The following is a 25,938-nucleotide window of genomic DNA, read 5'->3' as shown; positions in this document are numbered from 1 at the left end:
AAAATCACTGAACGTGGCTGTATCTGGTTAAGCATTGATGGCTTTTGTTTTGACATTTTCTTGCAAATGCATGTACTTTTACTATTCCCCAACATGAAAAGACTCATTCAGAGAGAAGCCCTTGGCATTTACCTGAACGCATCTGTGGTGAACAACACGTGTTACACCCCCCCCCAGGCACCTGCTAAGCATCTGTGTGCATGAGGCCATAGTGGTAATCTGCCCAATTCACCCAGAAAATATGGAACAAGAAGCAGGAAAATCCTTACAAGAGCAACAGGACAAATAGAAGATCCAAGGTTCATATGGACATAATAGCTGAGAAGTAAACTGGTACTGAACATCTAAACAATGTAGAGAGATCAGCTTTGCAGCAGGGCAAAGCGAAGGCAGGACTATGTTTTGATTCAGGTGGAAGAAGGAAACCATCTTAGGGAGAACTCTTTGTCTTTATGATGTACAAGAAAGGGATCTTTGCAGATAGGGCTGCCAGGTTTGAGACCCCTTTCACTGATGTAATAGCCATAAGAAATTGACACTAAATGCACACCATTGACCAATTTACAAAATGCCAACAAATAGTCCTAAATACTAATAACACAGGATACACACAGGAAACTTTAACCACTTGAGATCCGCGCTATAGTCAAATGACGGCTACAGCGCGGATCTCAATTTCCGGGACTACGTCTATTGACGTCGTCCCCTTTAAGACCTCCCCGCGCGCTCCCGGGAGCGCACATCGGGGAAAATCTGTGTTGGCCGTGTCCCCTGGACACAGCCAATCACAGATCGCTGTAAACGGCCAATCACAGCGGCCGTTTACAGCGCGATCGCCGCCTCCAATGGGTGATGATCTCAAATGTAAACAAATGAGATCATCACCCATTGCCGAATCTGTCTCCTCACACAGCGATAGCGTGTGAGGAGAGAGATACTGTGAGTGAACAAAAAAAAAGTTTTTTCTGCCATCTGTGCCCATATTTACCCTGCCAGTGCCCAGATCTACCCTGCCAGTGCCCAGATCTACCCCGCCAGTGCCCATCTCTACCCCACATGTGCCCACCTGTGCACCGCCAGTGACCACCTGTGCACCGCCAGTGCCCATCTGTGCACCGCCAGTGCCCCATCTGTGCACCACCAGTGCTCGCCAGTGCCCATCTGTGCACTGCCAGTGCCAATCGGTGCCCATCTGTACCAATCGGTGCCCATCTGTGCCGCCTCAGCAGTGCCCATCTGTGCCACCTCAGCAGTGCCCATCTGTGCCGCCTCAGCAGTGCCCATCTGTGCCCATCTGCTGCCTCATCAGTGCACATCTGCAATAAATCTGCACATCTGTGCAATAAATCAGTGCACATCTGTGCCGACCCATCAGTGCCCATCTGTGCTGACTCAGCAGTGCCCATCTGTGCCGACTCAGCAGTGCCCATCTGGGCCGACTCAGCAGTGCCCATCTGCCGCCTCAGCAGTGCCCATCTGCCGCCTCAGCAGTGCACATCCGTGCAATAAATCTGCACATCTGTGCAATAAATCAGTGCACATCTGTGCCGACCCATCAGTGCCCATCTGTGCCGACTCAGCAGTGCCCATCTGTGCCGACTCAGCAGTGCCCATCTGCCGCCTCAGCAGTGCCCATCTGCCGCCTCAGCAGTGCACATCCGTGCAATAAATTTGCACATCTGTGCAATAAATCAGTGCACATCTGTGCCGACCCATCAGTGCCCATTTGTGCCACCTCAAAAGCACCCATCTGTGCCACCTCAAAAGCGCCCATCTGTGCCACCTCAAAAGCGCCCATCTGTGCCACCTCAAAAGTGCCCATCTGTATAATCAGTGCACATCTGTGCCGACTCATCAGTGCCCATCTGTGCCACTTCTGTGCTGCTTCAACAGTACACATCTGTGCCACCTCATCAGTGCACATCTGTGCCACCTCATCAGTGCCCATCAGTGCTACCATGGCTAAACGAGTCTTTTCCGCTGAGGAGGCGTACCAAATTATTTCCACGGCCGACAAAAGCAACGGGGAGCTCTCCTCTTCAGATTCCTTTTCAGATTCGGATTCTGAAGCCGACATAAATTATGAGCCAGTCCTCAGCAGTGAAACACTGACTGAATCCGAGGAGGAAGATATCCGGCCCATCAAACGAAGGCGTTCTAGTGAGGCAGTGCCGTCCACCAGCACCGCAGTGCCGTCCACCAGCACCGCAGTGCCCCGGCAAGAAAGGCCAAGTACCAGTGGGGTGTCATCTCAGCCCCAAAGGGTTAGGAGCCATGCCGGCCTTCCCTATGCCCTTCAGAACCCCTTGTGGCTTCCTCCTAATTCAGGAGAGGCCAATGTTCCCCCTTTCACTGCCCAGCCAGGAGTCCAGGTGGACACGGAGAATTTTACCCCAATAGATTTTTTTTATTTAATTTTTACGGAGGATATGTTGTCGTCAATTGTGGCCCAGTGCAACCTGTATGCACAACAATTTATTTTGCAAAATCCGACCTCTTATTATGCCCGTCCCTACGAATGGAGAGACCTAACGGTGGAGGAGTTCAAGGTTTTTTTAGGCCTCACATTTAATATGGGGCTCAACAAAAAAAATCAATTGCGTACCTACTGGTCAACCCACCCCCTCCACCACTCACCGCTCTTCTCCGCGGTAATGCCCAGAACCAGGTATCAGATCATCCTGAGGTTCTTACATTTCAGCGACAATTCCCAGAGCCTTCCACGAAATGATCCAAATTATGACCGGCTTTACAAAATTCGACCAACACTTAATTATTTTTCAGAAACATTCCCCAAATTGTTTACCCTGGACCAACACATATGTGTGGATGAGTCCCTTATTAAATTTAGCGGCAGGCTTAGAATGAAGCAATTTATGCCCAGCAAAAGGGCCCGCTATGGGGTGAAGGTCTACAAATTATGCGACCGAGCCACAGGGTACACATATTCGTTCATGGTGTACGAAGGGAAGGACACCCAGCTGCAGCCCCCTAATTGTCCGGACTACTTGGGATCCAGCGGAAAAATTGTTTGGGACCTCATATACCCCCTATTGGATAAAGGCTACCACCTGTATGTAGATAACTTCTACACATCTCTGCCCCTGTTCCACAACCTTCACCGGAAGAAGACGCCAGCATGTGGCACCGTAAAAAGGAATCGGAAGGGCTTTCCTCAAAGTCTTGTGAATAAGAAGCTGTGAAAAGGAGAAACCGCAAGTCTGAGAAACAAGGAGGTTCTGGCAGTGAAGTGGAGGGACAGAAGGGATGTGTATATGTTGTCTTCTATCCACAATGATACCTTCGTGGAAATCCCCAGAAGGAATGGCCCCATAAAGAAACCCAAATGCATTTCCGAATACAATTTGTTCATGGGGGGAGTCGACTTCAACGACCAAATGATGGAACCATATCTTGTCACAAGACGGACATACCATTGGTACAAAAAAGTAGCAATTTATTTTTTTCAATTGGCCATTTACAATTCCTATGTCATTTACCGCAACTCCACCCAAAACCCCAATCGTTTCTTTGGCTACCAGGAGGAAGTTTTCACTGCCCTTATTTTCCCAAACGGCCCACCAGAAAATATCCGATCAGACGTTGTTAGTCAACTCTCCGAGCGCCACTTTCCCGATTAAATCCCACCCAAACCAACAGGCCAAAGACGTCAAAAAAGATGTAAGGTGTGTACCAGAGCAGGAGTCAGAAGAGACACATCTTATTATTGTGAACAATGTCCTTCCCAACCAGGCCTCTGCATAGGCGACTGTTTTCGGCGTTACCATACTTCAATAAATTTTTAGTGAAGTATCGTAAACATAATCCTCAGTTCCTGCCTTCATACACCTTCACACCCCTTATGCCACTGCCTGCTCTGTAACTGACCCTGGCTTGTTATTTGACCACTCTTATGCCTGCCGATTCTGTACATACCGCTGCCTGATCTGGAACTGACCCTGGACTGTTATTCGACCATGCTTCTGCCTAACGATTCTGTACATATCTCTGCCTGATCTGGAACTGACCTTGGACTGTTTGACCACGATATTTGCCTGCCTCTTGGACTGATCTTGTATTCTGCAACTGGACTAGTGGGATTCAACACGGGGTCTCACATATGTGAGGGGCTCCAGTATAGTTTTTCTGGAAGAAGAAAACAATTTTCTTTGTTTTCTTATTCCTAGATTAGGGTCTGGAGACTCGGAGGCTTCAAAGAGATTTGGGAGGGAGAAGCCTCTACCCCTATCCCCATTCTGTCCTGAACGAGGCTCTACTTCTGTCTGCTGCCTGTAGGACTTACTGCCATCATGCCGCACTGACCACACCACAAGGACCTGCCTACTACCAGGACCAATATTTTTGGCACTGCTGACATCTCTGCACTGACCCTGGACTGTAATATGGACAGTATCCCTGCCTGCTGCCTGAAAAACTGTGTTCGCTGTTGCTGACCAAGTCCCTGCCTGCTGCCTGGACCAGTGATATCCTCCTGTGGACAACTGCGCTTCTAAAACCACAGGTAATCTTTTCTTTACCCTTTGCTCAGCATAATGTATTTGGGGGTGTAATTCTTGGTATGTGCAGGTTATGTGTCCCTGGAACGCCGACAGTGTTTCTTGCATGTTGCGCCTCTGTATGTGGCCAGGCTGTGTAAACGTCTCACACATGTGGTATTGCCATACTCAGGAGGAGTAGTAGAATGTATTTTGGGGTGTTATTTTTGCTATGTAAATGCTATGCGTTGGAAATATCTTATAAACGGACAACTTTGTGTAAAAAAAAAATGCGTTTTCATTTTTTTCCACATTTTCCAAAAACTTCTGAAAAAAAATGAACCATTGAAAAGACTCATTATGCCTCATAGATTATACGTTGGGGTGTTAGCTTTCCAAAATGGGGTCATTTTCTGGACGTTTCCATTGCCCTGGTGTTCCAGGGCCTTCAAAACTGTAATAGGTGGTTGAGAAATGAAATGTGTAATTTATGCTCCTAGAATGCCTGAAGGTGCTACTTCAAAATTAGGCCTCTGTATGTGGTCAGGCTGTGTAAAAGTCTCACACATGTGGTATCGTTATACTCAGTAGGAGTATGTATTTTGGGGTGTTATTTGTGGTATGCACATTCCGTGTGGGAGAAATAAGCTATTACAATGAAAATTTTGTGAAAACACAAAAAAATCTTAATTTTGCAAAGAATTGTGGGAAAAAATGACAACTTAAAATAACTCACCATGCCTCTTACTAAATACATTGGAATGTCTACTTTCCAAAAAGGGGTCATTTGGGGGGCATTTGTACTTTCCTGGCTTGTTAGGGTCTCAAGAATGGAGATAGGCCTTAGTACATTAGATGTGATCTTTTTTTGCAAATCTTTATGATTTGCACCATAGCTTGTAGACTCTATAAATTTCACACAGATCATATAATATGCAAAAATTTGGGTTATTTTTACCAAAGATGTGTAGTAGTATAAATTGTGGCCAAAATTTATGAAGAAAAATTGCTAATTTGCTAAATTTTGTCACAGAAACGAAGAAAAATTCATTTTTTTTCAAAATTTTCGGTCTTTTTTCATTTATAGCGCAGAAAATAAAAAACCGAGAGGTGATCAAATACCACCAAAAGAAAGCTCTATTGGTATGAAGAAAAGGACAAAAAAAATCATTTGGTTACAATGTTGCATGACTGAGTAATTGTCATTCAAAATGTGAGAGCACTGAAAGCTGAAAATTGGTCTGGGACTGAGGGGGGTTTAAGTGCCCAGTAAGCAAGTGGTTAAGCATTCAGCCCAGAATTTACAGAAGAGCAATTCAAATTTATTTGGTAAAATGCATACAACTGTCATTTATTTTATACAAAGATAATGCATACACTGGGTATTAGGCTTGAGCAATTCGTTTTGTAACGAATCGAAATTCGGCCGAATTTTGCATCTAAAAAAATAACGAATAACAACGAATACGAAAGAAATATAACGAATGAATTCGACATGATTCGGTAATTCTTTAAAGATCTAATGAAACAAAAGGTCAGCTCAAAGTAAATCTTATAGTCCAATCAGCTAATTAATTTTGTGCCGGAGGATGGATTACTGGCAAAGTGCATTGCTGAGAACTGGGTTAGAAGGGTGTTGTATTGTATTTGAGCCGAGGAGAAGAGACGTTGTCATTGTGTGTGTTAAAAGATTCAATAAACAAACGACTTTCCGAACTACGACTCATTATCATGAATGTCTATACATACATAAATAGCGAATTTCAACAATACGAACGAATGAATTCGACACTCTATGAATAATAACGAATTATCCGAAAACGTATTAACGTAACATAACGAATATAACAGAACGAAATGATGTATTTTACGAATGACAACGAACCGAAACTAAACAAAATTTTCCGTTGTGCATAAGTCTACTGGGTATATAAAAAATAATTATTCATGGAATTATACAGTTGACTAGTTGAATTAAATATATCCTAACCATTTAAATGATTACAATTATAAGCACAGACCATACAGTATATTTTCAACATGCCCTAAATTTAGAGACTAATGGTATAAGGTGGCAATTATTACTGCCATCTTTTAATGGTCAACCACTACTGTATGATGTTGGCGAATCACATTTTGACAGCTGCTTTTGCCTAACTGCAGTAAACTAGGAAAAACCGCCTCCCCCCTTTCAATTCAGCTACATACCTAAATATAGCATGCTGGAATGCTGCAAGAGATATTGGCCATATTGCATAACAAAATGGAGGCATTTAATAAAATTAGTACTCGTGGAATGTATACGGTATTAATTCTGGGAAATCTGTGCATATTTATTCCTACCTGTCTTTTATGTCCTGTCGGCTTCTTTACTTGCTTGGTAAATAACTAATTTTTTACTTTGTAATTCACATGTATACTGTATCATGTCATACCTTTACTACTGAGTAGAAGCAGTGGCCATACAAAGGTTCAAATTTACATTTTGTCCTTATATACTTCAGGTTAGTAAAGATGTAAATACACATCATATTTTCAAACATAATTTTAATAAAAATTTACAAAATGACCACTTTTATCCCTTTTTCCTCTTCTTTCTCAGTACAGGAGAGTTCTATATGGAATCACAATTTATGTGTTTAAAACAGTATTTTAATTTCAAGCTTGCTGCAATTATTAAAAATGAACAGTGTTAAATCAGCTGAAAATTTAAAAATAATGGCGTGCACCCAAATTTTTGCCATTTTTTAGATATATTTTATTTATTATGATCAGGACTAAATATTATTACACTTGCTATTTTTTATGCTGCATTTATTTCTCAGATGGAGAGTGTATGGCTAGTAATTCAGATATTTAAATTGGTAATTTGCTAATATGCTGTAAATTATCTGAACTGCCTTCGTTTTAAAAAAAAAAAAGGAAGGATTTTAGATTGCACAGCTGATTAAGGAAAGCTATACTGACTCCCTCTCTTCTAGTGAAAAAAGTAGCCATCTGGATTTCTAATTTACAGGAGCAGTTAACAAGTGCAGAGACAGTTCTCGGCTTTCTTAATAGAAAGTCTATCAGGCTTTGCAAACATTGTAGTATGGAAGCCCTTTAAATGTTTACTTTAAAAATTAAGTTTTTATGCAAGTATAGCAGAAAGCTTCACTTTAAAATAGTTGTATAATATTTTTAAAACTTGCCTATAAAAATGAAACTCAAGTCATATGTAAAAAACACTATTTATTCCAATTATAGGCATATTAAAGTGGGGTTCCACCCTAAAGTGGAACTTCCACTGATCGGAACCCTCCCCCCCTCCGGTGTCACAATTGGCACCTTTCAGGGGGGAGGGGGGTGCAGATACCTGTCAAAGACAGGTATTTACACCCACTTCCGGGCATAGACTCCTGTGGGAGTCTATGCCTCTTCCTGTCCTGCCGCGCTGTATGCTGGGACACACACGGGTCCCAGAGACAGCGCGGACAATTCCTATTGCGCTGCGCGACTCGCGCATGCGCAGTAGGGAACCGGGAAGTGAAGCCGATTCGCTTCACTTCCCGATTCCCTCACCTAGAATGGTGGCGGCAGCAGCCGAGAGCCGACCGATCGATCGGCCTCGGCATCGCTGGACCCCGGGACAGGTGAGTGTCCATTTATTAAAAGTCAGCAGCTGTAGTATTTATAGGTGCTGGCTTTCAATATTTTTTTCCCCAGTACAGTCCCGCTTTAAGCAAGGTTTTTTTCTACTTAATACAATATACTTTTCTTGAAGTTCATTGGGGGACACAGGATTCAAATAATTTTGGGTTATAATACCATCTACAGGAGGATTAAGACACTGGCAAACAAATACAGGCAGGTATAACCCTTCCCAATTTTAGCGTACCACAGTTTTGTAGCAAGTAGTACCAAGAGCAAGATTATACACACAGACAGAAAAGACCTGTGTCTCTCAGTAAACTTCTAGAAAAGGATTTTACAGTAAGTTTAAAAATCCAGTTTTCTTTCTCATACATTAAGGGACACACACAGATGTTTGTGAAATAGTGGGGGATCCAAAATGAGTTCAACAATAAAAAAAGGGAGGCAACAGGACCACACAAGGAAAAACTAAACTAAGGGCCATGTGCAGCTCAAAAAGCCACCTGAAGAACCTCACACCCAGACTAATCCTCAGATGAGGCCTGAATATCAACCTGGTAAAACATAGAGAACGTGTAAACAGAAGACCGGGTGGCAACCTTGCAGATCTTGAAAAGAGATGCTTGATCACAAAAAAGTCCAAAAAGCACACATAGATCTACTAGTGTGTGCCTTGAAAAGAAAAGATGGAACCTGCACTTTAACAGCATAAGCTTGACTGGTCGAGCCACTGAGAAATGAATGAGTGAGAAGCAGGTTCACCTTTGCAGGGACCATTGGGGGTGATAAAGAGAGTCAGCCTCTGTAACAGAAGCAGTGGCTAAGAGGCAGACATGCACAGCACAAACTACATATAATCAATGGAGAGAAATCTCCTTCTGGAGTGGGACAGAGGGCAGAAATTACAATGCCCTGGTTGAGGTGTAAAGCTGAAAGCACCTTATGAAGAAAGTAGGCTCTAGGCCTCATTATCACCTTGTCCTTGTGTAACAGCAGAAACAGTTGTTTACAGAACAAAGCCACCAGCTCATACACATGATCCACATTGGTGAGGGTGACAAAGATGTGTCCTTGTAAGAATCAGCGGAAAGGGGAATATCCCTGGCATGGTTAAAAATCAGTTTTTGAAGTGCAGAAGAAAACTAATTAAAATCCTAATTAAAATGGAGTGATGGGAAAGAGCACATGGGGAGCTACTCAAGAAACACCCTGTACAAACAATGTGAGGTTAGCTGTCAGCAAAAAGAGTATTTTCTGGGATGAAGGCTTCTTTTCTTGCACCAAAGTTTGTAAAAATAACCAATTTGGAGAGACCACTGTCCCGCAAGACCTGGGCTTCAACAGCCCTGCCATTTAAGTTATCCACCAAGAAGCAGGATGGTAAACCAACCAGCTGAGGGATCAGAGTCAGATAATAATTATGCAGAGCAAAGCATAGAGGTGTACTTATAGCCTCTGCAGGTATAGTCAGCAATCAAAGTTGCAATTTGGTCCATGAAATCCTGCATAACTGCAGTGAAATCCTACCAGGAGAGAAACAAGGAGGGGGCCATATCTGACTGTTGGGACTCAAGCAAAGGGCAACCTGCCAAGCTGTCAGTGTCAGGTCTTTAAGGGGGTAAATTGCAGGCAGCACTATAACTTAAGAGCACCCCCTTAGTTGGTCATAATTTACTAAAACTAGAGAGTGCATAGAAAAACCAATCAGCTTCCATTTTCTTTTGTCAAACCTTAATTGAACAAGCTGAAGTTAGAAGTTGATTGGCTACCATGCACAGCTGCACTTGAGTTTGCATTCTCCAATTTTAGTAAAGCAACCACTGAGTCATGCTGGGAGTAAGAGAAGTATATCAGGCTGGCCACTGCTCTTTTTTTGCCAGTGTCCAAATTCTCCTGTGTCCCTCTATGAACGCAAAAGATATGTATTTTTAAGTGGACATAGAACCTTAAAGAGACAAAAATGTTCCCAACGTGTGGCTCCATGTTTACAGGACTTACTTAATACTGATTGCATACTCTCCGCTCTCCTTCGTTCTGTGTCGGATGAGGTAGGTGCAGTTCTCTCTGTTCATTAGTTCACTCTCAGCCTGCAGTCTCTCCATAGCACCTGCATACCTGGGGAGACAAGATTTTAGAAAGTATAGCAAAGGATTAGCAAACTGTAATCCTTTCATGGAAACCTTTCAATAATGGTAAATCCACCCTAATCTCATGTTTTGGTTTTCTTTGAATGGACATGGATTGAATCACTTACTGTTTTCCTCTGGGATCATGCTTACTAACATGAAGTGAGATAAAGTAAAGTGAAATGGTTCTGTGTGCACATCAAATCATGTACAGGGACATTTTAACACAGAAAACTTCACCTACACATAAGATGTTGAAAATATTTGCTCATGTTCCACTTAAAGTCTAACAGCACCATTTCATTTTGGTTTGAGTGGGAACCAGGCTTAGAGCCTATGTCATATTTTAATGTCATATTTAATTTTGCAAATGAAGGGGCTTATCTTAAAAATACAACTATTGCAAACATTTACTAAGCTATCACAAGTAATCTTGCATTTTGCCTATTACTTTATTTTGTATGAGCCTAAAATTATTCTAGTGGCCATTGTTTCTAATTTTTAGGGACTTGTTAATGACTGGAATAGTACCACTGGTTTGGCGCAGGGCCAATGCGTTGCCTATATTTAAAAAGGGATCAAAGTCTTCACTAAGAAACTATATACCTGTTAGTTTAACTTCTATAGTCAGAAAGATACTGGAGAGTAGAGCTGGCTGATTCTGGCCAAAATAAGAATCACGATTGTTTTGCTTAGAATGATGATCATGATCCTATCATGATTTTCGCGGTGTAACATCACCTTTCACATAATACAAAAAATTGGGCGCACTTTACTGTCTAGTTTTTTTTTATTAAAGTGTGCTTTTTTGAAAACAAAATGTGCTTGAAACACCGCTTTGCAAATACAGTGGGACATAAAATATTACAATTTATTCTCTAGGGTCTCTGCTAAAAAATAATATATAATGTTTGGGGGTTCTAAGTAATTTTCTTGCAAAAAATACTGATTTAACTTGTAAGCAACAAATGCCAGAAAAAGGATAAGTCTTTAACCACTACAATACAGGGCACTTTCGCCCCCTTCCTTCCCAGCCCAATTTTCAGCTTTCATCGCTCTTGCAATTTCAATGACAATTGCGCGGTCATGCTACGCTGTACCCAGATTAAATTGTTATAATTTTGTTTGCACAAACAGAACTTTATTTTGGTGTTATTTATTAAGGACTCAGTTTTTTATTTTTTGTGATATAAGCGAAAAAAGAGCGGAAATTTGGGGAAAAAAATATATTTTCTTCTTTCTATTTTAAAAGAAATCCAATAAAATCGAATTTTGTCATAAATTTAAGCCAAAATGTATTCTGCTACATGTCTTTGGTAAAAAAAATTTGGTTAAGTGTATAATAATTGGTTTGTGTGATCACGGACATATGTACGCAAATGATCATGTACATATGTGTGCAGGTGATCACGGACATATGTGTACAGATAAATCATTGGGACATGTGATGTTAGTGGGACATATGTGGTGGTCATGTTTTTATTATTAGGGACATGTGTTTTTATTATTTGGGGACATGTGTGTTTTGGGGACATTGTGTTTATACTGTGTGGTGTGTTGTGTGTTTACACTAGACTGGTGATCAGTGAGTAAAAAGCTGTAAAAAACAGCTCATACTCACTGATCATCAGCTGGCTGCAGCGATCTGCTCTCCTCAGCGATGACTTCCGTGTGAGGAGAGGAGGAGCCGATTGCCTAGCAACCGGCTGTTTGTTTACATCACATGATGGCCATGATTGGACACGGCCGTCATATGATCAGGAGGGCAAATCACAGAGCCCTCCTGCCGATCCGAGATGTGCTGTGTCCGGGTGACACGGGCGCATTGGGATTGCGCCGCTGCGCAGGCACGTGTGCGTGCAATCCCCCTACTTCTGATGGACGTTCAGGAACGTCCACTCAGAAGTAGAGAGCTCCCACCCGGCCGTATATGTACATTGGCCGGGTGGGAAGTAAAGTGGTTAAACGTCCCTCATTTATAGACTTTGATCTAAAAGGGCAAAGTGTTACAATGTTTCTCTTTATCTCTGTCTAAGCTGTTGTCATAAACTTGGCAAGTTGCCTATTTTATGACAGCTGTCAGCTGTGAGCAGAGGGGGGGTAGAATTGCGATCTGATTCTTTAGCGATTAATCGTGCAGCTCTATTGGAGAGTTTAATAAAAGACCACATAGATGAGTTTTTTTCCAGAAAAAAAAAATTTAAGCAAGAGACAGCATGGATTCATGAAAGACAGAAGTTGTCAAACAAACCTGATAGGAGGTAAAACCTTGGACAGAGGGGGGGGACGGGCTGTGAACGTAGTATGGATTTTGGATTTTGCAAAAGCATTTGACACAGTTTCATCAACATGGCTAATGTGTAAGGTAAAGTCTACAGTGGGGGTTGGCAACACGTTGATGGCGAGCTACCTGACGGCTGCAGACAGGTGACAGGTAGACCGTGAACAGGACCGTGCACCGACCCCCACCTGCTACCGCACTGGTTCTCTCTCCACCACCTGCCACTCCTTTGGTTCTTCTCTTTCTCCAAGCCCCTGCCTCCCCCTTCACCCCCGCAATGTTATCAGTGAACAGTAGGGAGTGAGAGGCAGCACAGCTCAGGACAGAGGGTGGGGGGAGTAGATGGCTGACTTTTTTAATTAACCCGCAGGTGATTGGTTGCTAGGTCCTAAGCAGTCTCAAACTTGTTATTATGAAAAGTCACTAGGCCAGCTCCCGCCCCCTGTCCAGAACTGTGCTTCCTCCCGATTTCCGCTGCAGAGGTAGGATGCAATTATGGAACACTGATATAGGAGGGAAGGGGTCCAGAGGTCACTGCTATAGGGGAAAGGGGAAGAAGAGGACACCGCTGTGTGTGTGTGTGTGTGTGTGTGTGTGTGTGTGTGTGTGTGTGTGTGTGGGGGGGGGGGGGGGGGTTGAGGTAAAGAGGGCAGGTGGACACTGCTATGGACAGGGCCACCCCCACAACAGTGTCTTCTACCACCCTTCACATCAACCATCCCCCTCCAACCCTGCATTCTGAGCGTAATGCACTCCTGATCTCTGCATTCTGAGCGCAACTTACACCTGATCCCTGCATTCTGAGCGCAGTACAGTCCTGATCCCTGCATTCTGAGCACAACGCACTCCTGATCCCTGCATTCTGAGCGCAATGTACACCTGATCCTTGCATTCTTAGTGCAATATACTGCTGATCCCTGTATACTGAGCTTAATGCACACCTGATTCCTGCATTCTGAGCGCAGCGCACTCCTGATCCCTGCATTCTGAGCGCATTGTACTCCTGATCCCTGCATTCTGAGCGCAATGCACTTTTGAAACCTGCATTCTGAGCGTAACCCACTCAGGAACCCTGCATTCTGACTGTAATGAACTCCCAAATCCTATGCGCAACATAGTCCTGATCCCTGCATTCTGAGCGTAACGCACTCCTGATCTCTGCCTTCTGAGCGCAACGTACTGCTGATCCCTGCTTTTTGTGTACAACGTACTCCTGGTCCCTGAATTCTGAGCACAATGCACTTCTAATCCCTGCATTCTGAGAGCAATGCACTCCTGATCCCTGCATTCTGAGCGCAATGTACACCTGATCCTTGCATTCTTAGTGCAACATACTCCTGATCCCTGTATACTGAGCTTAACGCACACCTGATTCCTGCATTCTGAGCGCAGCGCACTCCTGATCCCTGCATTCTGAACACATTGTACTCCAGATCCCTGCAATCTGAGCGCAATGCACTTTTGAAACCTGCATTCTGAGCGTAACCCACTCAGGAACCCTCCATTCTGACTGTAATGAACTCCCAAATCCTGTGCGCAACATAGTCTTGATCCCTGCATTCTGAGCGAAACGTACTACTGATCCCTGCATTCTGAGAGCAATGTACTCCTGATCCCTGCAGTCTGAGCGTAACACACTCCTGATCTCTGCCTTCTGAGCGCAACGTACTTTTGAACCATGCATTCTGAGCATAACGCTCACATGAACCATTCTGAGTGTAAAGCACTCCTAAACTCTGCACTCTTAATACTTATTATATTGTTTTGCTCACTAACACACCAGGGGTAATTTACTAAGATGAATGTGCTGCGCCGGTTCATACCTTAATTTGTGCGCCAGATAAATTATTAAGTGAGAGTATGAACCGGCGCACGCATAAACGCAACAGATAATATGCCGGCGCACGTGATAATGATATGCCATTGATAATAGCGCACGCCGTATCATTAACAGTCCATTCACACAGGGGCAAAACCACTTCCAGCACGACTTTGGGAGGCAACTTGGACACAACTTGAGTGTGAATCACAGCGCGACTTGGGGTGACTTACAACATGACTTGGGGTGACTTACTACATGACTTTAAGTCGCCCCCAGGCCAGGTGACTTTAATTAAAATAAAAAAACGCCATGGGTTTCCCTCCAAGAGCATACCAGACCCAAAGGGTCTGGTATGGGTATTAAGGGGAACCCCGCTCCAAAACCCCGCTCAACATTTGGAGGGTGCTTTGGGGGTAGCCCCCCAAAGCACCTTGTCCCCATGTTGATGACAACAAGGGCCTCATCCCCACAACCCTGGCCGGTGGTTGTGGGGGTCTGTGGGCGGGGGTCTTATCGGAATCTGGAAGCCCCCTTTAACAAGGGGACCCCCAGATCCTGGCCTCCCCCGTGTGAAATGGTAATGGTACCATTTCACCAAAAAAGTGACAAAAGTGTTAAAAATGACAAGAGACAGTTTTTGACAATTCCTTTATTAAAGTCTTCTTCTTTCATCTTCTTCTTTCCTTCATCCTTCGGTGTCTTCCTCCATCTTCTTCTTCCTCCATCTTCTTCTTCCTCCGATCCTCTGCTTCTTGCTCTGGTGTTCTCGTAATGGGAGGCTCCGCTGTGTGAGGCTTCTCTTCTTCTGACAGTTCTTATATAACGGAACCGTGCATCAGATTATATAAGTGTCAGAAGAAGAGAAGCGTCACACAGCGGGAGCCTCCCATTGCGTGGAGCGGCCTGAGAACGAAGCGAGGAAGAAGAGACATCGTGGAGGAAGATGCTGACGAGAACACCGGAGCAAGAAGCAGAGGATCGGAGGAAGAAGAAGATGGAGGAAGAAAAGAAAAAGGAAGAAGACCAGAAGAAAGAAGATGAAAGAAGAAGACTTTAAATAAAGGAATTGTCAAAAACTGTCTCTTGTAATTTTTAAAATTTGTCACTTTTTTGGTGAAATGGTAGGGGTACTTTTGTACCCCCTTACCATTTCACATGGGGGGAGGCCAGGATCTGGGGGCCCCCTTGTTAAAGGGGGCTTCCAGATTCCGATGAGCCCCCCGCCCACAGACCCCCACAACCACCGACCAGGGGGGCTACCCCCAAAGCACCCTCCCAATGTTGGGGGCATGTGGCCTGGTATGGTTCGGGGGGGCGCCCTCTCGTCCCCCCTCTTTTCCTGCGGCCTGCCAGGTTGCGTGCTCGGATAAGGGTCTGGTATGGATTTTGAGGGATATCCCCACGCCATTTTTTTTTTTTTGCCACTGGGTTCCCCTTAATATCCATACCAAACCTGAAGGGCCTGGTATGGAATTTCGGGGGGCCCCCACACATTTTTTTTTCTTAATGCTAACATGACCTATGTGCAAATAGCCTTAATAAAAAACATAAAAGTGAACCAGTTCAAAAAAAAAACTTATGCAAATGCATCTACGTGGCTTGACATTTACTAAGATTTTGCCGACGCAGTGAAGCAAAGCACAATGTAACTATGTATATACTATACCTAGTTGATGCCCCTGGAAGTTGGTAATCACCAAAGTAGACACCGCTACTCCAGTGATCCTACTAGCTTCCAGGTCCCACGAGTGGGACAAGGTGGAGAGGCGAGGTGGTGATGTCACATTCCTCACCTCGTCCAATCAAAGAATGATTTCTATTCATTCAGAAAGTGCAAAGTATTCTCTGAATGGTACCCATGCTAAGCAGTGCTGTACTTCTTGTGTTCAGAATGCAGCAGGCCAGTCGCTCAGTACGGGACCTGGAGTAGTGTTGTCAGCTTCCAGGGGCATCAACCAGGTATAGTTTATACATAGTTACATTGGATCAAGCTTGACCAATGTAACTATGTATAAAATACATCATACCTGGAATTCTTAAGTTCTATTAACCCCTTGGAGTCGGCACCACCTTGGCTGCCATAGCGGTCACGTGATCAAAACGTTTCCTAACTTTCTGTTAGTCGTTGCATGCAAATATACAGCCACACTGTGCCAAGGCCCACCATCCAAGAGGCCGCATATTTGTAGGTGGCCGGCATGAAGAGGTTAAATTGAAGATTTTACAGTATCTGTATTATTATTTCCTATTCTAACAGGATTTAAATATCACATTTAGAAGCCATCACAATTTGATATTGAAAGGGGAGCATACACTTAATAACCAAAAGATTCCACCACAGACATCTATGAGCAGTTTAACCTTTTGGAAGTAGAAAGGTAATAGGGAGGGTAAGAGAGTTTTTAATATGAGGTGGATGGATTGTATGAACACCGGAGGTGAATTAAGCCCCAATATTACTTTTAAAGTGGATGTAAACCCTTACAACCAACTCTGACCTACAGGTAAGCCTAGATTAAGGCTTACCTGTAGGTCCAAAAAATATCTCCCAAACCTACACGGTTTAGGATATATATGCCGAAAGACAGGCATCTGATCGCGCCGCAGTTAACGGCGATATGCCGCGAGTGGCGGCTACCGTGCGCATACACGGGAGCGACATCATCGCGGCTCCGACGAATGACAACGCTGGAGCAGCGAGACCCACCAAGAAGATGGAGGCTCCGGACTACAGGGGACAGCGGTGACTTTGCTGGCTCCTGTGTCAGGTAAGTGACACATAATGGACTACTATGCGATGCATAGTAGTCCATTATGCTTTACCTTTGCAGGGAATCAAAGAGGAAGTAAACCCATCAGGGTTTACTTCCTCTTTAAAAGAGGACTATTTACTAAGATGTTTTGAGATTGAGATATTGATTTATTCACTTTTGGTATATGTAACATTTTACCATTAAGGTATTAAGAGGGTATTCATCTCACCTTTGTCTGTTGTAAGTGCTGCATGGTAATTGTTACACATATAGAATGTATTAAAGAGGAAGTAAACCCTGATGAGTTTACTTCCTCTTTCATTCCCTGTAAAGGCAAAGCATAATGGACTACTATGCATCGCATTGTAGTCCATTATGTGTCACTTACCTGACACAGGAGCCAGCGAAGTCACCGCTGTCCCCTGTAGTTCCGAGCATCCATCTTCTTGGTGGGTCTCCATGGGTCTCGCTGCTCCGGCGCTGTGATTCGCCGGAGCAGCGATGACGTCACTCCTGCGCATGCGCACGGGAGCCGAGACTCGTGGCATTGCCGTCATTGATGATGCCCCGCTCAGTGCGCCTGCGCGCCGCTGTCTACGCCGTCTTCGGGCAAATATCTCCTAAACCGTACAGGTTTGGGAGATATTTCTTGGACCTACAGGTAATCCTTAATCTAGGCTTACCTGTAGGTCAACCACTTTTAGCCTGAAGAGTTACTGTATTAGCTGGGAGGAATAATAATAGCACGAAAATTGTGTGTTTAATATATATTTTATAATTATTCTATATTACACAAATATACCACTGGAATCCAACAATGGTATAAATAGATGGAAATGAGTCCGCTCAACGACAACCACTAAAAAGGTGAAATATCTGTTTTGTGTGGACTAGCCCATAACTTGATACGAATTTAAGGTAAACATGAATATGGAGCATTAAAAAAAAGGCATGTTTATGCTGTTACTACATTCAATTTTTTTTCTGTATCTGGCCACCTTGAGGATTAGTGCATCCCACCACACATAATCTAAAAAAGTTATTTTAAAATACGCACCAGGGCTGTCCAGAGTAATCCACAGGCTTTGGAACCTGCTGAGAAATGAAAAAAAGGAAAGCTGTGAAAGCATATAGTGGGCCCATCCATGATTACATCACAGCACAACACATGACAACTCATCAGTAGTAAAATGTATAGATGAACTTACAATAGAAGCTGGATTCTATCATTAACTCATCATAAATGAAATTTTGTAAATGCATCTCATACAAGCCTTCTCGAGCAAGAAAATAAGGCTACATTTAATTAGCAAGTCATCTGCAAACAAGCTAATATGTATGACTCTAGAGATTATAGCTACCTGAACAGGCTTATGAGCAACAAGTGACATCTGGAGCATAGCACATTAGGGTGCACTCAAGCTTTCAGGAAAGATGCGGGACCTGCAGAATGACTTGACATTCTATTTAACATATCTTCTGGTAAAAAGAGCTATCTAACAACTGCTAGGCATTTATATTTTATAATATAGCAATATAGCAATAATGTCGTGCTAATATTAAATGCTCTGTAGAAATTATTATTATAATATATGTACTATAAGTTTTACAATTTTACAGGACAACACAGAATAAATACAGATAGTTAATCTGTAAAGTTTGCTTGCTAGTGTCACCAGCTTCAAGTCTCTTCGCAATGTATTTGGCAGTCAGTATGTGCAATAGGTGCATGTACAGTACAACCGCATGCTCATTCCATATTCCACACAAAAGGGGGACTCCTCAATGGCCACACAGATGTCTCTAAAAGGGTTGGAACCCACTGGGGTTTGAACCACATAGTAAGGCTTGAATGAGAGTGGATTGTACCCTGCCTAATTCCAGATTACCCCATCAGTTAGGGTAGTGGAAGTGCATGTTTAAATATGTATTAAATGTCTATGATTTGGTAAAAGATGCCAATATATTCTAAGGTTTGTGAACTTTACATTGATTGAACATTCATTTCTTCATATTATGGATTGTACAACAATATCAAATATAAAACTGGAATCATAGATTGGAAAGGATTTACTAAGGAGGGAAACCAGCACATCAGCTAAGCCTTAGATCAGCTATAAAGGCATTTTGTTGGGGCTTTTAAGGGGACATTGCCTTCTGCTGGATATCATTTCCAACAATCCCAGTTTTTTTATTAAACATGAAAATCTCCTGTAAGCTGTTTCTGATGGGCTGTTTCTGATTTATTGCTGGCCAATAAAGTATAATATTCTGTATAGTTCAGTTGTGTTTTGGCTAATGAAGAAGCGTGTTAGGATTTTTAGATACTGACAGAGACACAATGTATTTCCATAGTACAAGCTGAAATGTACTGCAAAGTTAAGCTGAAGATTGTCCATTTTTCTGCTCCAGACCTCATCTCAGTGCATGTCCCTGTCTTTAAACCTTTAAAATATGTACAGATTGTTACACTTACACATGGACTTGGTTTAACAACATCACTTGGGAAAAAGCCAAGCTCCCCTGTGGCAATGTTCCTTCCCTGCAAGAGAAAAAAACAAATATAACTATAACCTCTACAACACAAGCATAGATATTTGTATTTTTCAGTCTTTTAACAGGTACACATAGATTTATTGGTAAACATCACGGTGATGTTTATTTCATTTTCTAACTTTCACACAGAAAATAAAATAGTATGTTCCAACGGTATAAAACAATATTCAAATAGTATATCTAATTAACAAGATATGTATTATTTTAATTGACTAGATTCTACAAATGCCTACCTGCCAGAACAAACTGTGGGCATCAGCCCTTAGCAGCTCTATGGTATCGCCAACCTGTATAGTGAGGGATGGACCGTCACTTATAGGGGGTGATGGGTGACCATTGTAATTCCGTATAACTTGCAACTTTGGTAAGCCTGAAAAATATCAAAGAGGAAAATATGAAAAAAGAGAAAAGCCCATGTCTTATGTCTTTAATACATTTTAACTATGAATATAGTAACAGTTTATATATATATATATATATATATATATATATATATATATATATACACAGTGGGTAAAATAAGTATTGATCACGTCATCATGTTTCTTTCTAGATAAATATATTTCTAAAGGTGATACTGGCATGAAATGTTCATGTTAGTAACAACCCATGCAATCCACATATACAAAGAAATCAAAACAAATAAGTTCAGAAATGAAGTTATGTGTAATAAAATGGATTGACAGAGGGAAATCGTATTGAACATGCTAACTGAAATTTAATTACTACTTTGTACAAAAGCCTTTTTGGTAATGAGGTAATAAAAAAGTATGGAGAATTTAGTTGCGTGCATTGCTCAAGTGTGAATTTGGCCCATTCTTCCACATAAACCTTCTTGAAGGTTCTGTGGGCCTCTTCTATGAACTCTGATCTTTAGTTCTTTCCATAGATTTTCTATTGGATTCAAGTGAGGTGATTGGCTGGGCCATTCTAGCAGCTCCATTTTCTTTCTTTGAAACCAATTGAGACACAGCTATGTGTTTGGGATCATTGTCTTGCTGAAATGTCCGCCCTTGTTTTATCTTCATCATCCTGGTAGATGGCAGCAGATTTTTATCAATAATGTCTTGTTTAATTTTTACATTCGTCCTTCCTTAAATGATATGAAGTTTGCCATTACCATATGCTGAAAAATAAGCCCCACACCATGATGTACCCCCCTACAAACTTCACTGTTGGTATGGGGGTGTTTTTGGGGTGATGGACAGTGCCATTTGACCTCCAACCATGGGGGGTGATTTACGAAAGCAGTGCACCATCAGTAGAGGTGCATGGCAAGGCCATGTGTCTGTAGCAGAGCGCAAATCCCCTATTTACTATAGTGATCTCGTGGCATGGGAATATGCAATCTGTGCGCCACTATGGACATGGCGCACAGCATCTCCAAATAAATATTGACAGATGATGGAGGTGCCAATATTATGGGGAGATGTGAGGAAGTTTAGTAACAACTGCCCTAGTAACAAATGCCCAAAATAGAAGGAGAAAGTAAGTTTTTCAGAGAAAGCCTGCTGTGCCCACAAGTTCGTTTAGAACTGCATGAGATCAATGTAAGCAGTGTGCATGCATATTTTAAATGTGTGCTCGTTCACATGCGTTTGTTCACTGCGCAGGCAAAATCTTAGTAAATGTTAAGCAATGTACATGCAATTGCGTGGGTTAAATGGGTGCACCTCTAAACTTGACACATTTTTTTTGTACGTTGGTTCACCTTTATGTATTTTTTTAAAGGAGATTTGCACACAGGTCATATTAGCATGTTACATTGCCAATATGTGACATGCACCTTGTTAAAATTATGTAAAATGACTCTTGCTCCTTTAGCTCCTCCTAAAAGGGCATTTAACCTTCCTCCTCTAATGCATATGATTTCCTTGGGCTAGCTTTTGCTTTTAAAAGGGAACTCCACACTCCATTCTACAATGCTCTTGTCTCCCTCCTCTAACCCCTTCGACTTCCATGGGCTGACTTTTGCTTTTAAAGGGGAACTCCACACTCCACTCTATTCTCCAAAGGCTGTGAGCTGCCTTCACCAATCCAAACCACATTCTTTTTCAGAGCATACAACGGTGCCAGCTAGGAAAGGGGCAAGAAGACCAATCACCCAACCCCCCCCCTGAACCATACAAGGCCACATGCACTCAACATAGCTGGCTGCCTTTGGGGCATGTTGGGCTTAGCCCTATACGAACCACAAAGCACCTTCTATCCTCTAGTTTAAAGGTGATTTCCCCATTCCGTAAAGCCCCCTGTCTGCAGCCCCCCACCACCCCAGCCTAGGGTTGCTTGGAAGAGGCCCTTGACCCCCTAAATATGGGAACAAGGTGGTGACTTTTGGGCTGCCCGGGCCCCTCCTGCCCCCAAGCATCCACCCCTTTCATGGACTGGCTTGCTGTGTGTTTGGCTAGGGGTTTGTTAGTGTGTGGGAGGGGTACAATTTTTTTTTAAATTGGGGTGGTGTTTTTCACATGGGAGTTCTCATTTTAAGCCTTAACAAACCCAAATGGCCTTGTATGTATTGGGAGGGGGGTGGGGGGTGGCTATTTTTGTTTTGGGTTCAAATTTTGCAACTGTAATGTAGATTTGTAAGTTTTCTCTAAAGCCGTACATCTTTGAAGCAGCATTTTGGATACATGCTGCAGATGCACTACTTTAGAGGCAGATTACCCCCCCCCCCCCCCAAGTTACTAGCAATTTAGCATTTTTAAAGGCACATCTCCTTGTTTTATTTGTGGGGTTGTCCAAATAGGTGACATTGATATATGTCCCTCAGGGTGGGACCTGGGCCCCCATACCCATTTTAATGCCAATAACTAGAAGATAAGCCAGCCAAGTGGGGACTAGCAAAATTAACAAGTCAGTTCCCATAGACTGCAATGGTATTTGTTGTATAACGTTTGCCCATTTTAGGCTCTTTGTTTGCCCTCCTGGACTGGGGGGTGTTTGTCCCATCTGTAATGTTGTAGCACGCTGGATGATGTGCTTAATTGTGGACAGGGGTGGCTTATTTTGTGCTAGCTGCATTTGGGTTATACTGGGCATGCTCAGGGACTTTATTTTTTTGCTGTGGCTTTTGGTGTGTGAAATGCATTTGTGTTGGTCTGGGCATGTTCAGGGACTTTGTTTTTTTTTGGTACTTTTTGTGTGTGAACAGCACATGTATTTTTCTGGGCATGCTCAGAGAGTGTGTTTTTTAGGTTAGTAATTTAAGGACATCCTTAACAGGTGAACCCACTTTGAAGTTCTCCCTACACTGGGTGAACTTTCATTTTGTGTGTTTCATGGACTGTGTATATGTTTTCAATTGCCTCATTAGCAGACAAACCTATGGTATATAAAGCTCACAGATAGCATTCTTTACCTTGCCCTAAAAAGCGATAAGACTGTGTGTGGGGCCAGCAAGAGAGTGTGTTTGGGTGCCCTTATAGAGTTTGCAACACATGTATTTTCTTTGTATTTTGTTTGTCATGGGTTTGCAAAACAGATGTTTTTTAGAGAAAGTATTTTTTATATTCATTTTGGGGAGGGGCGGGGGGTTGGGTTGTTCTGTGTTGTTTGTAGGTTGTTAGCTTCACTTTGATTTCATAATCTTCCTCAAGCTGTTGTGACTACGAAATGTTTAAATCCTTAAAAGACTGTCCGTTTGTGGGCTCAGCCCTTTTAACTCCTGTTAATATCCTCTGCAAAATGGTCAGACCTCAAAACCGTATTCTGTTAGTGTCTCAAATTAATGTGTTTTTTTTGCTTTCCTTGCTCTTTTCCAAGTCCTGTTTTGTTGACCAATAACATTTGTAGCAATTTTCTATGTTTTATGTGTTTTGTTAATTTGTTTGCCGATGCATGCTCAATCCAAGTAATGCATTTTATACCACGCCCCCCCCCCCCAACAATTTTCATGCAATGGATTTCCCAGTTGCAGCTTAATTTGACCGATTAGCATGGAAAAACAAAACAGGTGCAATTTGTCTAAAAGCTACTTTCCTGCTGCCTTCATGGTAGCATACGCATGGATTGTGCGTATATTGCCATGCATAGGCACCAGGGAAGGAAAATTACAGAGAGGCAAGTATTACATTTTCCATTTTAGTGCAGTGGTTCTCAACCTCAGTCCTCAAGTACCCCCAATAGGACATGTTTTGGGAATTTATCTTAGCTAAAATAGCCGTCCAAAATACCAAGCCATGGACTGTGATTTAAAGCACCTGTGCAAGATGAAGGAAAACCTGCAAACATGGTCTGTCTGGGGTACTTGAGGACAGGGTTGAGAACCACTGATTTAGAGCACTGAGCTAAAATCTAGCTCAAGACAATCCTATTCTAATTGTGGGCGTTTGAGGGAAACCAAGTGAGTGTTAGAACCCCTGCTTGTCTTTTGTAGGTTGGGCTCTGTGTCCCTTTTCTGAAAATTGGCTTCACTTCCTGTCACATAGCCAAACAGGAAGTAAGGGTAAAACCCTACCAATGTCTTTCCTTGGACACAGGTCAATCTAACTAGTGTTCCCATTAGGCAAACTGGACTCACTTTGTTGTGTACACCCCAAATAATTACCGTATATACTCGAGTATAAGCCGAGATTTTCAGCCTCTTTTTTGAGGCTGAAAGTGCCCCCCTCGGCTTATACTCGAGTCATCGCTGTCTGCCTGCTCGATCAGCGTGTCGAGCAGACAGACAGCGGCCATTCTATTCTAATTCAAAAGCCGCGCCTCCGGCTCCGCCTTCGCCTGTGATAGGCGGAACACTGAATTTCCCAGCAGCCTGTGTTCCGCCTATCACGGACATCCGCTCATCCTCGTACTACGGACGAGGATGAAAGGATGGCCGTGATAGGCGGAACACAGACTGCTGGGAAATTGTGTTCCGCCTATCACAGACAGGGAGGCGCGGCATTTGAACAGGAAAATGGGCGCCGACGAAGAGCGGTGATCCTGGGACGGGACCGGACGGAGGCTCGGCTCGGCTCGGGACGGGACGGGACCGGACGGAGTCTCGGGACGGGACGGGACCGGACCGGACGGAGGCTCGGCTCGGGACAGGACGGGACCGGACGGAGGCTCGGGACCGGACGGAGGCTGGGGACACAGGTAGGCTGGACACACACACACACACACACACACACACACACACACACACACACACACACACACACACACACACACATGGATGGACACACACACAGGGATGGACACACACACAGGGATGGATGGATGGATGGATGGACGGACACACACACAGGGATGGATGGATGGATGGATGGATGGACGGACACACACACAGGGATGGATGGATGGATGGACACACACACACACACAGGGATGGATGGATGGATGGACACACACACACACACAGGGATGGATGGATGGATGGACACACACACACACAGGGATGGATGGATGGATGGACACACACACAGGGATGGATGGATGGATGGACACACACACAGGGATGGACAGGCATATCTCACCCTCGGCTTATACACGAGTCAATAGGTTTCCCAGTTTTTTGGGGGTAAATTGGGGGCCTCGGCTTATACTCGGGTCGGCCTATACTCGAGTATATACGGTAGGTATTTTGGGGATTATTAAAGGCAAATCCACTCTGTAATACAAGTGTACTCGCTGCAAATCTGAGAGGAATCACTGGTGATTTTATCATCCAATCATGTAGAAGCAAAGAAGCAATTTTCATTGCATGTTTCCCTCGGATCTCCAGCAACTGCACTACCGTGCACTTCAGAAATCTTGCAAGGAGCACCTGGTCATTGCCAGTTTATGGTGAAATTATGTTTTTTTCCCTTCCAGATTATGGCCCCAACAGTGCTCACTGGAACATTCAGTTAAGTTTAGAAATCCTTCTGTAACCAATGCCTTCAGTGAATTTTGCAACAATAAAGTTGTGATGGTCTTGAGAGAGCTCTTTGCTTTTACCCATCATGGGATGTTTTTTGTGTGACACATTGGTAATTTAATTAGACACATTTTTATAAGCTATCAGTTGAGACTGAAGCAGCAGAAGGGGCAGGATTGCTTTCTAATTTCTGATAGATTTCAGCTGGTGTTTTGGCTTCCCATGCCCTTTCTTCAAGCGTTCAATACTTTTTCCTTGTGTCATTCCATTTTATTACACATAACTTAATTTCTGAATGTATTTGTTTTGCTTTCTTTGCATGTATGGATTACATGAGTTGTTACCGACATGTGGTGAAAATGTTGTGTTCAATGCTTATTTTACCCGTATAGCAACGTGGAGGCTTATTGCATTCCCGCTGGTGTA

At 43.2% G+C, this 25,938-nt stretch overlaps 1 protein-coding gene across 4 annotated transcripts in view; it reads right to left on the bottom strand.

Moving 5' to 3' along the window:
- VAV3 (vav guanine nucleotide exchange factor 3) overlaps positions 1-25,938 on the bottom strand; it is a 318,799-nt gene that overhangs the window by 26,919 nt on the left and 265,942 nt on the right. For 2 of the 4 annotated variants that reach the window (XM_077452774.1, XM_077452776.1), the window contains exons 20-23: positions 19,901-20,037; positions 19,588-19,653; positions 18,169-18,203; positions 10,128-10,244 (exon numbers count right to left, since the gene is read on the bottom strand). In XM_077452774.1, the coding sequence (XP_077308900.1) occupies positions 10,128-10,244; positions 18,169-18,203; positions 19,588-19,653; positions 19,901-20,037 (355 nt within the window). Of the gene's footprint in view, positions 1-10,127; positions 10,245-18,168; positions 18,207-19,587; positions 19,654-19,900; positions 20,038-25,938 lie in introns of all 4 variants that reach the window. The other 2 variants (XM_077452773.1, XM_077452775.1) reach the window with 1 other exon arrangement.

Source organism: Lithobates pipiens, unplaced genomic scaffold (genome assembly GCF_037356315.1).
Source record: "Lithobates pipiens isolate NorthernLeopardFrog02 unplaced genomic scaffold, aLitPip1_a1.2 Scaffold_23, whole genome shotgun sequence".
Lineage (NCBI taxonomy): Eukaryota > Metazoa > Chordata > Amphibia > Anura > Ranidae > Lithobates > Lithobates pipiens.
Note: the sequence above shows the minus strand (reverse complement) of the source record. Positions and strands in the feature narration are given on the sequence as shown.